This window comes from Patella vulgata, chromosome 8 (genome assembly GCF_932274485.2).
Source record: "Patella vulgata chromosome 8, xgPatVulg1.2, whole genome shotgun sequence".
In the NCBI taxonomy this organism is placed as follows: domain Eukaryota; kingdom Metazoa; phylum Mollusca; class Gastropoda; family Patellidae; genus Patella; species Patella vulgata.
The window spans coordinates 24,631,215-24,645,373 of record NC_065886.2 but is presented as its reverse complement, the minus strand read 5'-3'; the positions used below and the strand labels follow the sequence as shown (position 1 = coordinate 24,645,373).

At 34.9% G+C, this 14,159-nt stretch overlaps 2 protein-coding genes across 2 annotated transcripts in view; one reads left to right on the top strand and one right to left on the bottom strand.

The window, feature by feature from the left end:
- Positions 1-1,141, top strand: part of LOC126830282 (cyclic nucleotide-binding domain-containing protein 2) — a 16,055-nt gene extending 14,914 nt beyond the window's left edge. The window contains exon 16 of the mRNA XM_050560642.2: positions 110-1,141. Coding sequence (XP_050416599.1) covers positions 110-247 — 138 coding nt within the window. The 3' untranslated portion in view covers positions 248-1,141. The remainder of the gene's footprint in view (positions 1-109) is intronic.
- Positions 962-14,159, bottom strand: LOC126830283 (uncharacterized). The gene is made up of 13 exons (XM_050560643.2): positions 14,078-14,159; positions 12,955-13,028; positions 12,443-12,525; positions 11,798-11,881; positions 11,283-11,413; positions 10,160-10,220; positions 9,724-9,838; positions 8,800-8,940; positions 7,991-8,109; positions 6,828-7,037; positions 4,256-4,315; positions 2,695-2,784; positions 962-2,026 (listed from the first exon to the last, which is right to left on the bottom strand). The coding sequence occupies exons 2-13, from the start codon at positions 12,980-12,982 to the stop codon at positions 1,886-1,888; spliced, it is 1,263 nt and encodes a 420-aa protein (XP_050416600.1). The 5' UTR covers positions 12,983-13,028; positions 14,078-14,159; the 3' UTR covers positions 962-1,885.

Sequence of the window (14,159 nt, the reverse complement as noted above, 5' to 3'; positions counted from 1 at the left end):
AAGCTATTGTACAAAACTTGGCGGGGAACATCTTTCTGTGGTGTAAGTGCTACTATGCCCACTTCATTGAAATTCAAATGATTCAAAGTTAATTTTAATTTACTTGTAGGTTATGACGTTTCCATCTGAAGAAGAAATAACTAGTCGAGTTGAAGAACATCGTAACTGGTTAAACTATAAACAACGAATTGTGAGAAAATCGCTTCATAACTCAAAATATTTGTCACGACAAAAGACTGTTATATAAAGTAAATATATTCGACGAACGCACTATGTAATATATGGGGAGGTGAAGATCATTTAACAAAGATCGAAACTTCTCAAATCTATTTATCCTATAGGTTGTTGTTATTATGACACCATAAACCGAAACATCTGACATCTATTGATAGGTTTAGGTTGTTGTTATTATGCCACCATAAACCGAAACATCTGACATCTATTGATAGGTCCAGGTTGTTGTTATTATGACGCCATAAATCGAAACTTCTGACATCTATTGATAGGTCTAGGTTGTTGTTATTATGACGCCATAAACCAAAACTTCTGACATCTATTGATAATTCTAGGTTGTTGTTATTATGCCACCAAAGACCGAAACTTCTGACATCTGTTGATAAGCTATATTATTATATGTATGACACTTATACACTGCAACTACTGTGCACACGAAAGACTAATTGTTTTGCCCGACAGGTTATCACCGACGAGCAAACGGGCCTGGTGTACGCAGTTTATAATATAATAGAATGCAAAGATACAGATTTTTCAATCTGATTCAACCAAAGCCAGTGTGGCTCCATTAACTAAATGAAATTCCCAGTTTTGCCCACGTAGAAAAATTATAAATTATTTAGTGGGTATGAAACCTGATGCTCATTTGGTTGTTTTCGTTATTTAGAAAATAGCTCTAATGTGTTGTAACAAAGACACAATATTTAAAAAAAAAAAAAAATTGTAAAATAAATATGGTAGTTTTTATGCACTATAAAAGAAGAATATAATAAATATCACAGACAATAATGGTTAAACATACATTATGCAAGAGCTAAATCTACCTATTGCAGGACTTTCCTTAGGCCTGAAATGTTATCTCAATTATTAATTAGACATTAATTAACTTATCCAGACTATAATCAACCCTCGATGTCATCGCTAGCCTGCAAAATTTAGCGGTTTGGAGTACATTTTTTTTTAAAAAAATAATGAAACGTAAAATTGGATAACCTAGACTTTGTTCTTTATTGTACCGACTTTAGTAATGATGATCGAGGCTAGCCTAAAATTCAAAATATTTCGGTTCAAAGTTGGGGAATTTGACTGAAATTTTCAGCATATTCTATTTACATGATCTATTTTTAACTATTATAGCGAGAATTGTCAACTCTTTATCTCCATAATACCTCTTTAAGCAAAAGATATAAACAAACATCCGTAATGGCAATAAATATAAACGAAAACTATACATCAACAGAATACTAAACAAATTATACCTCAAATAATTCCTAATATTTATCCCTGGCAAATTTAAAACTTGGCTGGACGATTTATACACCACTTAAGTCTTAATACTTATCTTTAGTCCTTTCAAATTTAAAACTTAAAGCTATCCTGAAAATTCTATATACCAGAGTATGTTTTATATTGGGGTGTATGATGTAAATAGCACGTACTTAATACTACTTATTCAGGGTTGCCAAAAGCTGTAATCACCGTTAGATATAAAGAATAGCTCACGATAGCTTTAAGACGTACTCCTTTTTGTAGGTTCGCGATAGCTTTAATGAGATTGTAAGTTCACGAGTGAAAAATAAAAATGTCACGATATTTCATGTCACCTTTAAGAAAAAATGGACGGAAGAATTCAATATTCAAATAGCAAATTTTAACTGCCAAGTGATACGTGTGATTTTCTAGGACTAAGAGCTGTTGTTAATCTTTGCATTAATATTTGTTTATATTGTGTCCATGTTTCTTGATCATATAATATAGATTTGACTTCTTCTGTTGTCAAAAACTGTCTTTGCTGTAAATATAAACACAATTTATTTTAAAGGGTATCAAGTAATATCATTTATTATAATAATATATTATATGCTGACTCTATTAGCCGACTCATTCGTATACTGTGATGATATAAGATAATTATAAATCCCATATTTGTAATAGAGGTGTGATTTGTCAGATTAGTCAACTTGGCATACCCTTAACAAGCGGCCACCCTCTAACTTTAGGTGGCAGATGCAGTCTGACCTGTGTCGTCACACGTTGTTATTGTGTAGACGGGGATAGACGTAAAATTCCAAATAATGAACCTGGCTATGGCGAGAAGGGTTCTTATTATGCGACGTCGTTTATATAAAGGTATTACCTTACAGTCCAGGAGCTAGCAAAGATTGAATTAGCATCTCCATTACAAAAGGTTTAAGTCCCAATTTTGCAGGAATCGCAAACAGCGCCTCCTGGTGGTTTCCCCAAAAGCATAACTTAATATTTGCTTTTTACGGGTCCCGATTACACATCTAGTAATTCAAGGCCTCAAACCTTTTGTACTCGAAATGCTAATTAAATCTTTGCCAGGTCCTGGACTATTATTAATTTCCAAACACTGTTATCAAAATGGAAACGACGAACGCAAAGGAAATCTTATTCTAGAATACTTGTTGAGCATAATGTAATATAAAATAAACTTACCATTGTTTCTACTTTGAGTATTGTATTATTTTGAGCATGTTGTAGAAAAAATCTTTTACTTATTTTGACAACTTCAGCACCATCACTCATCTACAATATAATACATTGATGAATCAATAAATAAACATGGATTAATGTCACATCAATAACATTGTTAAATAAGCAGTTCAGGCCCTGTGTTGGCACAGTGAGTAGAACGTTGGCTAGCTAAGGAGCTCTCTGGTTCGCTCCAGGTGTTTGCCGAGAGAGTTCCTCGGAATTGTCGGGCGTGGTTTCCCCTTAAGTGGTGCACGACGGAGGACGGAGGACACATTGGCGTACACGTAAAAAAAAACTTGACTGTTGAAATTCGAAATAAGAGTAGGTCGTAGTACCGCAGTCCGGGCAAAATTTCCGTCACAGCACACTGTAGGCCTATGGCGTATGCCCGTTTTCATTATCCCAGGTGAGGTAGGACGTTAAACCCCATTTCAGTTCATTTATGATATTGTACTGCTCTGGTCGGTTTTAGCCCTTTCTTTATTGACTGGATTGGACTCAAGTACTCGGTTCTTGATATAGCCTGCTTATCCCATTCAAGCTAGCATGGGGGGGGGGGGGGGTCGGATGGCCGAATCGTTAGCAACATGTGCGCGCTGTATCATACGGTCTGTCATTGAGTCAACTGGCGGGTTTTCTGCGGGTCCTCCGGTTTCCTCCCACTGTTAAAGACCCCTACGCGCAAGCGAATTATTAAAATAAAGTGGGCAGACCTGAAATGCCCGAAAAATTTCTGTTTACAGACGTCGGAGTTATTTTTGACAAGATAATAACTTTTATCAAGTTATTATTATCTAACAATTTTTTATGTTATTAGAAATAATATTGCACAAAGCTCCTTGTCTGATTATGCTTTCATGTAAATTTGTTTTCTTACATCGGGAAATTGATATTGAAAATATAGACAAACTAGGGGGGGGGGGCAGGTAGAAGTTAGTGTTTGGGTAACACAGATACGACACTAGACACTAGTGTTCATGTCGTGTAAATATATCCATGTTCAACACAACCTCGACACCTTAACTCGATTGATTTCAAACACTGATCTAACTGGTGTTAAACACTACACCACCTTAACCCAAGACTTGAACTGACCCAATGTACACCTGTGTTATTGAGAATTGGCTTTTTTCTGATTTATCCTTTGAAAATGCTCATTTCAAGGAATACAAACCACTTATAGATCGCATGATTAGTTTACTTTGTAATCGGTCAGTATATTATAATTATATTTTATTTGTTATTCCTTATATATATTTCCCCTTCAGTACAGATAACTACCTTTAATTCCAATTAACATTGATTCCTATAGTGGATAGGAAAGTCTTGGAATATATTTATTATCCCGACTTTAGTTAAAGTGAGAATATTGGACAAGTTTATTTTTTCATACACAAATCTTTTTCACGTAAAAATGTACTTTCTGTCATATATCATAAGATACAAAAGTTTGTATCTTACTCCCTTGTCTTGAACAGGGCAATGAAAATTTATTTAAAAAAATGAACTAAATGCAACTTACAAGACTGACCGCTGGACCTTCATTAAATATATCATTTGATGTTTCTAATGTTTCCAATCCCTTTAAAATAAAAAATACATTATCATACTAATGGTGCAAAAAGAGTAAATTATCAGTAGCCATTATGGAGTTTATCAAGTACTTTTCCACTCTCCACACAAATCTCGCTATCCAGCATTCGACTCTGCCCACGGCTCACGCACTAAACTGGTTGACCGATTAACTACATGATGACAATGGCATCTGTCAGAAAAATTCCTTGCGTTATAGTCAATTTTAGGGGAAAATGTCATCAATTATTACCCCTCCGAAAGAAAACGGTCTAATTTTGCATGTTTCGTGTGTAAATATATTAGGCCTTACGATCTCATTATAAAGGTAAACAGATCCACGTGTATTATATTCTAAAATTAGCACGGCGACATGCAGAGTTCGTATTTCCGACCATTTAACCCTGTAATCTTACGCGAAAAAGTTCCCTTTAATATTTGTAATTACATTGTTACTTTGCAATTGTGACCCCACTTCTATTTAAATATGGTAATAGTATTAAATGGCATTGGTTATCATTGTCCATCAACACCAAGAATCTTGGTGGCGTAGTCAAATGAGCCGTTAGCAGAGATTGTTTGGACTGCAAGGGAAGACAACTCTGTTTGGGAGATTGGTACTTTTCATTAAAATCTATACAATTCTGTTACACCCGGGGAAATGTTAAATGCTGTGTAAGGAGCAATATAAATCTCTTTGATTTAGGTGAAAATAATGAGTAGAATTAGTCTGTTCTGATCTGTTAATTCCACCCTTGATGAACAGGCTACATTCGACTATTATTTCATTTCGGAAGATAAAGCGGATGTTGGTCTGTTGCCATAGCTGGCACAAATTTGTAATATTTTAATAATTCAACACTATTTTCAAGTAGAATGTTCAATTACAAAAACATGCACTCTTCGCTTGTTCAGGTCTCGTAATGGCTGATTAGTTCAGACGTATTTTGTGTATGTTATTTAATAGCTAAATTCTACTTGAAAATAGTGTTTAATTATTATAATTTGGGTCAAATGTGGCGAAAAATGATTCCTTTTGGCGAAAAATAAAGAATCACAGTGACATATAGAAGGTAACAGAGGTGGGGAAGAGTGGTATTTTCATATTGCAGCTATATAGGGACAGGTAGGAACTATCAGCGTGAAACCCCATAGAATGTTCCTACAAAACAAAGCAACTATGAAACAAATGACCCACATCAGTTCTATTTTCACACAAAACAAAGAGGCCGGGTCAATGTAAGCATTTAATGCTTTGCCTTATGTGCGATAAATAGCTACAGTATGCCTGCCGAGAAAAGAGAAGCAAACAATAAAAGCGAATATTCTATATGATATGATATTATAATGTTGGCTAGAAAACAAGATAATAAAATGACACAACGACCACAATCAGTATTGTGGTTTAACATCCACTGTTTTGCATACGCCATACACCTGTTCATCGTCGATTTCCAGCTGATATGGTTCTTTTACGTGTACACGGGACCTTGATTCTTCGTGCCATCCGAACGACTAGCTGTGACAAGAGGAAACCACACTGACAACGAACCACATTGGAACGAACCAAGGACCTGCTGATCCACCATTAGTCTCGACAACAGCTTCATCATTACCAAGATTTACTAGCCAAAATGCATTGTAGGCCATAACACATTTCTGGCAAAAAGCTAAGAAACAAAACATTCTTGCTTTGCAGTGCAGAGGCGAAGAAATAAGCGCTATATTGAGTGCAAGCTAAAAATACAAAATGGATAAAAAGCGCCAGGTCGTGTAAAATAACAAACCTCGATTCTGTTTGATTTTCTAGGACTAACTTTATCTTCAAACATGGCGGCTATGTCGTTAAGTCCCTAACAAGTGCAATATTCATTAAAATGCTTTAATAGTAAAGGTATTATTAATATTGTTTATTTTGTGGGGATTGTGAAGTTGCAGATTATGTTGACTGATAAAATATTTACCATGGTCAGAAAATATCAAAATATTTCCAACAAATAGACGGATTAGACTATTAACGGAAGACTAACGGAAGACTAACGGGAAACATCACCCGGACCGCAATTTAGGAAAAAAAATCATTACTGTGATAAAATTCGTGTAAACATACATTATGCAAGAGCTAAATCTGCCTATTGCGGGTGTTTCTTTAGACCTGAGATATTATCTAAATTATTAATTAGACATTAATTAACTTATCCAGAACCTAATCAACTCTCGATATCAACGCTAGCCTGTGATATTTAATGGATTAGGATCCCATTTGCTGCTCAACTTTCATTCATGATTTAATCATGAAATGGATAATCGAGACTATGTTTTTTTTATCGTACCGACTTTAGTAATGATGATCGAGGTTAGGCTGAAAATTCAATCGCTAAAACTTGGTTCAGACTAAAATTTTCAGCAAATTCCCTTTACATTATCTAGTTTTTAACTATTATAGTGAGAACTGCCAGCTCTTTATCTAATCTCTCATAATGTATCTTTAAGGAAAGAATTCATATTTTACGATTACTTACAAATATATCACCAGCAGAGAGTGTATCCAGTTGTAAATATGCCCGTCTGTGTGTCTGTTCTTTCTTTCTATTCCCCTTACTATAAACAACATCGTTGTCGGTTTTTTCTCTAGTTAAGAACGTACCATGCGGATGAAAACCTTCGCCCACGCGCGGGGCAACTATGCTGGCCTGCACGATTGGTGGCAATGAAACACTTTTAGATCGAGACTGATAATGAAAATATTTAAAAATCACATAAAATTCAGATATAAATTATGTCTGTACTTAAAGAAAGGGTTTAATATAGACATTTCAGACGCTCTAAACATTTTTAAAGTTTTCGATTACAGCCTTAATTCAGTTCATTGGCATGTGACTGCACATCAGGATAATGTTTATTGTATTTATCCAACGGGTCATATAATATACAGCTTGTGTGTATATATATATATATATATATATGCTGACTGATCTAATCGTTACTTAAGTTATAAATATACAAACAATATTATAAGGCAGAATTTAGATGCGACATCTGTGACAAAGTACTCTACAACTTTCATCAAATTGAACGATCATTTAGGTGCATAGAACTTATTGACCTAAGCTGCTTTTGATAATATATTATAATGACTTTTCAACGCTGTATGTACTTGTGTTAAGGCACGAACTGGCTATGTTCTTATTAAACATGTAATTTTAATTACATGTTTAATTAGATCAACAGTTCGAATCCCATATGTCATTTACAAACTACATAATTATGATCTGTGTACAAGCTCTTCATGACTTCAAAGGAATACGCACTGGTCAATAAGCATACCATGACGTGATAAAGAGACAATTGCATGTATGATCACGAGTTTTATCTATTGTCGGAGTGTATATAAGCAGGAGTTTGCAGACGACTAGAGCGGAGAGACGCAGATACGAGACGACTTGAGACGAGCGGGGAGGAGAAGAGAGGCTTGGACGAGTGCATAGACTCACCCGAGTTCAGCCGCTGTCTTGGCAGAGGTATAAATTAAGGTACCGTAATATATAATAATATAATCGGAATATTTATAAAGTTAATTCTCTATCTGTATTAATATTTTGTATCTTTTTTATTTTCTTATTTACTTGAATAAAACACCAAATCAAAGGTCAATTTTTCAATAAACAAGTAGTATGCTACTTACTATTTTTCCAGAGATATCTATACTATCATCCATCGCCTGGACGTCTTTATTATGTCTGCGTATATTAGGTAGAGTTATCTCCCCCTGAACACAGATCTGTGGTATATCCGGTAATATTTCTGAAATGTAAATCATGTGTGGTTGTGGTCATAATTGATGTGATACATTCATCATATTTACTGACATGCCCAAAAATGGCATTAACATATTTCTACATCATAATGAACAATGGTTTATATTCGGGTAAGTGTTATTTAAAGCTATAAAGAATGTTTGGTGGGCAATTGAAAAAAAAACAACTGTTTACCATCAACTATATAACACCATGTGTAACACTATCTTACAGATAACAGAAGATCAGCATAATGTATAAGACCTTTATTGAGAACATGAAATAGACATGAATCGGGAGGAGCTCTATTCCAAGTCTGACTTGCTGTCAGTAAACGCCTGCTTATATAGCGTCTAACAATTAGGGAAGATGGACAGGAGTGATCACCATATATGGTATTGTTTATTTATCAAATTATGATGTCTGTAATTACACTGAATATTTCTTTGGAAGTCATTGTCAGGTCAAGGTATGATGCACTGGCCACTAATATATTCTCTTTGGAGTTCTGTCGAATTATACACGGATCACGTGTAGCTTGTAAAGAACATATTGAATAAACTAGATGTTTAATAAGATCGTGCCTTAACAGAAGTTATAGAGAGTTTAAACGTCAACTTCAGGTATAGATCACTTGGTCACACATGATTTAAACATTGTATATTAGAAAACAGATTAAAATATTCTTAATTGGTACCTCTACATGGCGGTAAAACTTTTTTATGCACCATTTTCATGTTCTGCGTTTCTTGGCTTTCAGAAATGTCACACTCTTGTTCGTTTTCTTTCAAAGTTTGTAACTTTAATTGTCTTTGTTTTGCTAAAACACCTAGCATAGCTGAAATGAATAAGGAGTGCATGCGAATTGTGTCTATTCCTCTCTCGATGACTGTATTTGCAATCTGACTAAAATACAGATCCTATTTCGTTTCGTTTTTTATAATTCAAAATTTCGTTTTACTTGCCTTCACTACACTAGGATCTTGAAGAGTTGTTATATAACCAAAGTTCTGGTTGATGTGAGGGATTAGCCAATGAAATCGTCTGTTGTGGCGAGTTCTTGGCGTGCGATGCAGGTAACTGTGGGTAGACATTGTATTTCCAAATACCCACTTGAAACATCAACGCTCATTGGTTAATCAAATATCTGACATCATAGGGTCAAACACTGCTTTTATGAACCCTGATGCGACCTCCCAGTACATTTGGTCAGATCGCCTTCACTACACTAGGATCTTGAAGAGTTGTTATATAACCAAAGTTCTGGTTGATGTGAGGGATTAGCCAATGAAATCGTCTGTTGTGGCGAGTTCTTGGCGTGCGATGCAGGTAACTGTGGGTAGACATTGTATTTCCAAATACCCACTTGAAACATCAACGCTCATTGGTTAATCAAATATCTGACATCATAGGGTCAAACACTGCTTTTATGAACCCTGATGCGACCTCCCAGTACATTTGGTCAGATCGCCATGCAGCGGAGGCCATCGAAAGTATGTATTTGGCAAAAGTCTTCAAATGGTATTCTGTTTCTACTTAGACACAAAAACTGCATAAGTATTGGTAAAAAAACACAAACAATTGACTATATGTCCAAGGAATCATTTTCGTGTAATCCTACCTGAAGCATGGCTGAATGAACGACCACACCCTAATTCTTCTGTTGTTTGTCCTTCAAATATAGAATCATTACTGACATCTATAACATATTGTATTCTAACTACTTTCACTTCACCCTAAAATAATAGAAGGTGACAACACATTAAATATTAGAGAAAAATACATTAAATACAACTAAGTAATATATTAAATCTAAGATACCACATTAATTACAAAGTAACACATTAATTACAAGATAACAAATCAAATACACAACACGTCAAACATACGATACTAAATCAAATACAAGAAAACACATCAAATACAATATAACACATCAAACACAAGATAATACAGCAAACACAAGATAGTACAACTAATAAGATAATATTACACATTACATACAGAATAACACATTACTATACAAAATACAATTGAAAAGATTGAATAATACTTACTGATTTAATAACATGTATCCAAGGTGTATCTAAAGCATCTTTAGCTATTATTTTATTCTGTCTGTAAATATATATGATATATAAATTATAACTGTGTCCCGCATCAACTGAATTTCAAATACGTAAATGGATCTTTATGACTATTATATCCCTGAACGTGAAAGTTGTTCACGGTATACGGTGGGACTTGCCTGTGTGCTGGTGACAACCACCAGGATCAAACTTGCTGACAGACGCATCCACTAAGTGCATTATTATGAAATATGAAATCGATTTAGGTTTAGCTATACTGGGTGCTATAACGTATTCAACAAAAGTACGTTGCGTGAGGTACGTTCTACAATAGAGACTTTTGGCAAGCGTAAATTCCTGGTCCGTATCGCGTATCCGTATCGACTTTGCGTGTGACGTCATCAATGTGTGTATATTTCTCATACTTGATACGGCACACGGATATGGCAGCACGTATCGAACAATTTTCATACGGAAAAGGTGCGTATAACATCGTCGTCTTTTTTGCTACTTTTAGATCCTGAAATGTTGTGCCATAGCGTATTTTATGAATCTATGTGCTTCCTTGAATATGAAGGTGTACATTTGATGTGATTTTAACCATGATAATGACTGGAATTTAATCATTATTTTTGATGAGTTTTTCTCGGAATTTTCATATTTTTCCCGTCTGTCTGCATGCTGGATGATCTATGCGTTAAATTTAGGGAGGTAAGACCTTGTAAATCTGTAAATGATGTGATTCTATGGTAAAGGGGTATAAACTTTTTTTAAAAATAAGATTCGACATAAAGTTTTTTTTAATAGCTCAACGACTGTCGAGCGACTTTACTCCCTCCAGTAATTTGTAGGCTAGGCACCCGACTAGTACTGATGGTGATCTTGGTAGATGACTGCCATCATGCTGTAATAGAACTAAGCTCAGCTCAGCTACTCATACGTACAGGGTGCGAAAATCTGCCAAAACGTGATGATACGGATACGTGATACGGATGGGAAAAATTCCCCATGCCAAAAGTCTCGAATATATTTTTTAGCGCCTTATACGTGTATTCGGCGAGGAGTAACACTATTTAAACACGTTATGAAACTGTCATTATATACTACTCACCCGTAATATCTATATTCTATAGCATCAGGATGAGATAAAAATTCTTCACATGGAAATTCCGAAAATAAATCAACGGTTTTAAGGAAGTCCACTGGAGGGCCGTGAGTAGTATTTTGTAGTCGCATAAAATCCTGTAATGTAATAATTTTACAGACAAAAATAACTCCAAATCTACATTTATAAGGTTTTGCTTAAGGTCAGCTTACATTCACCTGTCGTATAGTACTTACTGTAACTTGTAAATGAAAATGTCCGTCCAAACATATCATTGGTTATAAACTGTTTTATTAACAAATCAAATTCTACATAATAATCGTAGATAAAATTACCAGTAATATAATATGTTTGTTGACCCGCATGGTGCACGTCTTTCTCCGACAAAGGGAATCTGGTACATTTTGATACAAAAAAAAATGGTGGGGTAATGCAGTGTTTGGGGGAGGGGGTAAATCAAACGAACCAAACTGGAATACACGGATAAAGGACTACGGATGGGTATGCCATAATAAACTTACTTCTCTGTGTAATATTAAAACCTCTACAGGACCTTTAGCTACTAGATGATATTCTCTTGGTCGGTTTTTAATTAGGTCATCTGTCTACAAAAATAACACACATTATTTCAGTCAATTCATATAACATATTTCTTATATTTTATTAGGTAAAACATTGTCGGAAGCGGGTTCGAATCAATGTCCCAAATTATTAAATGGCGTTTGTGTTTTAATCACTACCATTCATTCAAAAATAGATATTCCGTGCTATGTTATGAGTGTTTGAGGTTTTGACAAAAGTAGTGTAGATTGTTGATTATCATAAGTCTCGATTATCTATTTTATCGTTAATGATACATTATGGGAGATTAGATAAAGAGCTGGCAGTTCTCACTATAATAGTTAAAAACTAGATAATGTAAAAGGAATTTGCTGAAAATTTCAGTCAAATAGATCGACTCTGAACCCAGATTTTAGCGATTGAAATTTTCGGTCTAGCCTCGATCATCATTGAATCTTGACCATTCGATGGTCTAGACAGTTGATTATAGGCTTGCCATGTGAATAAATGTCTAAATAATAGTTTATATAAGACCCACAATAAGCAGATTTAGCTCTTACAAAATGCATCTTTAAAGTAAAGAAGCGGCCTTTCAAAATACTTACATTTGACGTCATGCCTTTATTTAAATATCCCATGCATTTATTAACACATCCGGAAGTTAATTGATATTCACGTAACTTTTGAACTGTAAAATATTAAGTTAAATTACATGTAAATACAAATTAAAAGAACTTGTCGTCCATGGGTTGATATATTTACCAATAGTTTACAAAAAATGGATATAAGTACCACGCCGCCCACATAACAGCAAGTGCATGAGAAAAGCACTACTCGCCAACAAAACCGATAAGACAAACCTGCCACAGACATTGCAAGCAAAATCCAACAAATATAAAATCAAGTGAATGGATCCGGGGCAAGCGATAAGCGTTCACTGCAATGAGAAGTGGACACAGAAAGTGCAGGTTCTAATACTTGTTTTCGAATAACGCCCATCAACCGTAAAACTTTAGTGTTTAATCGAGTTCCAATTGCTTTAAGGTTGTTTTTTTTTTAGATGAAACAGTATGAAACGCCAAGTTTTTATTGGTAGTCACTTCTATCAGACACCTACTTCTGCCATTCAGGACGTAATAGAACATGTTTGGTTCCTTGTCTTGATAAGTAATATGGCGTCCATCTTCATATCTATAAAAATAGAAAATTAACTTTATTTACAAATCAGTGACATAAGTGAAATCCTTCTGTGCCAGATAAACATTATAAAACAAGTATTCTCATAGTATTGGTGAACGAACACATGTACCGTTACAATCCATGTATATAAGAGGCTGATACTGTGAATACATTTCTGTAGATATATATATAATCCAAATAGGTATAGATGGAATGCAGTCTGTTAAACTGAATTTTCACTGAATTAGTCAATCTGATTAAAACACAGATACTATTTCGTTTCGTTTTTTATAGTTCAAAATTTCGCTTTACATGTCTTCACTACACTAGGTCTGGAAGAGTGGTTATACAAGCCGCGTTCTGACTATGTGAGGGATTAGCCAATGAAGCGGTCTGTTACGGCGAGTTCTTGGCGTACTGGACCTGTGGGTAAACCACTAGAAACGTCAACGCTGATTGATTAATCAATGTCTGACGTCATAGGGTCAAAAGCAGCTCGTATGACCTCTGACGCCCCTCCCCCCATTACAACCGGTCAGATCTTCATGTAATGTAGGCCATCGAAAGTATAAAAAACGAAACGAAATATAGATCTGTATTTTAATCACCTTGTGAATTAGACTGTAACTTTACCGTGTAAAACTGTGCACTAAATTTCAATCATTGAACGTTTAAGCTGAATCTGTAACTCGGATATATACAATAGTGATTCAACCTTTAATCAAATTACACGAAAATTAACCTGAAATAATTTCGGAAAACATAATTTTTCACTGATATTAAGTGAATATTATTATTCAGTAAAGACTATTAGCGGAATACCACGACCAAGGTGATGTCCACATAGTCCTACATGTAAAGGAAACCTTACCAGTTGGAAATCACCGTTATACAGGCAAACCTCTCCACCTGGCATACGTGACCGTGAAAAGAAAAATACCATTATGTTTGTCGCAAAATCATCGACGTATCGTATTGACGAGACATTACGCCACAGTCCATCCAAACCGTCTTCTCGGAGGTAAATTACTTTAGATAAACATACGTAATAATGAACAAACCTTTCATAAGCTACAATCTGAGCTAACTCTTTCTCAATTTCAGCTGGAAATAAATGTCTAAAGACTTTAGTTGCTCTTAACA

Excerpts from the sequence above, each read along its gene's own strand:
- LOC126830283 (XM_050560643.2), bottom strand. The coding sequence starts at position 12,982 with ATGTTCTATTACGTCCTGAATGGCAGAA. Across the intron at positions 12,526-12,954 it reads TTACGTCCTGAATGGCAGAA|TTCAAAAGTTACGTGAATAT; the intron begins GTAGGTGTCTGA and ends AATATTTTACAG. Across the intron at positions 11,414-11,797 it reads TTTTAATATTACACAGAGAA|GATTTTATGCGACTACAAAA; the intron begins GTAAGTTTATTA and ends ATTACATTACAG.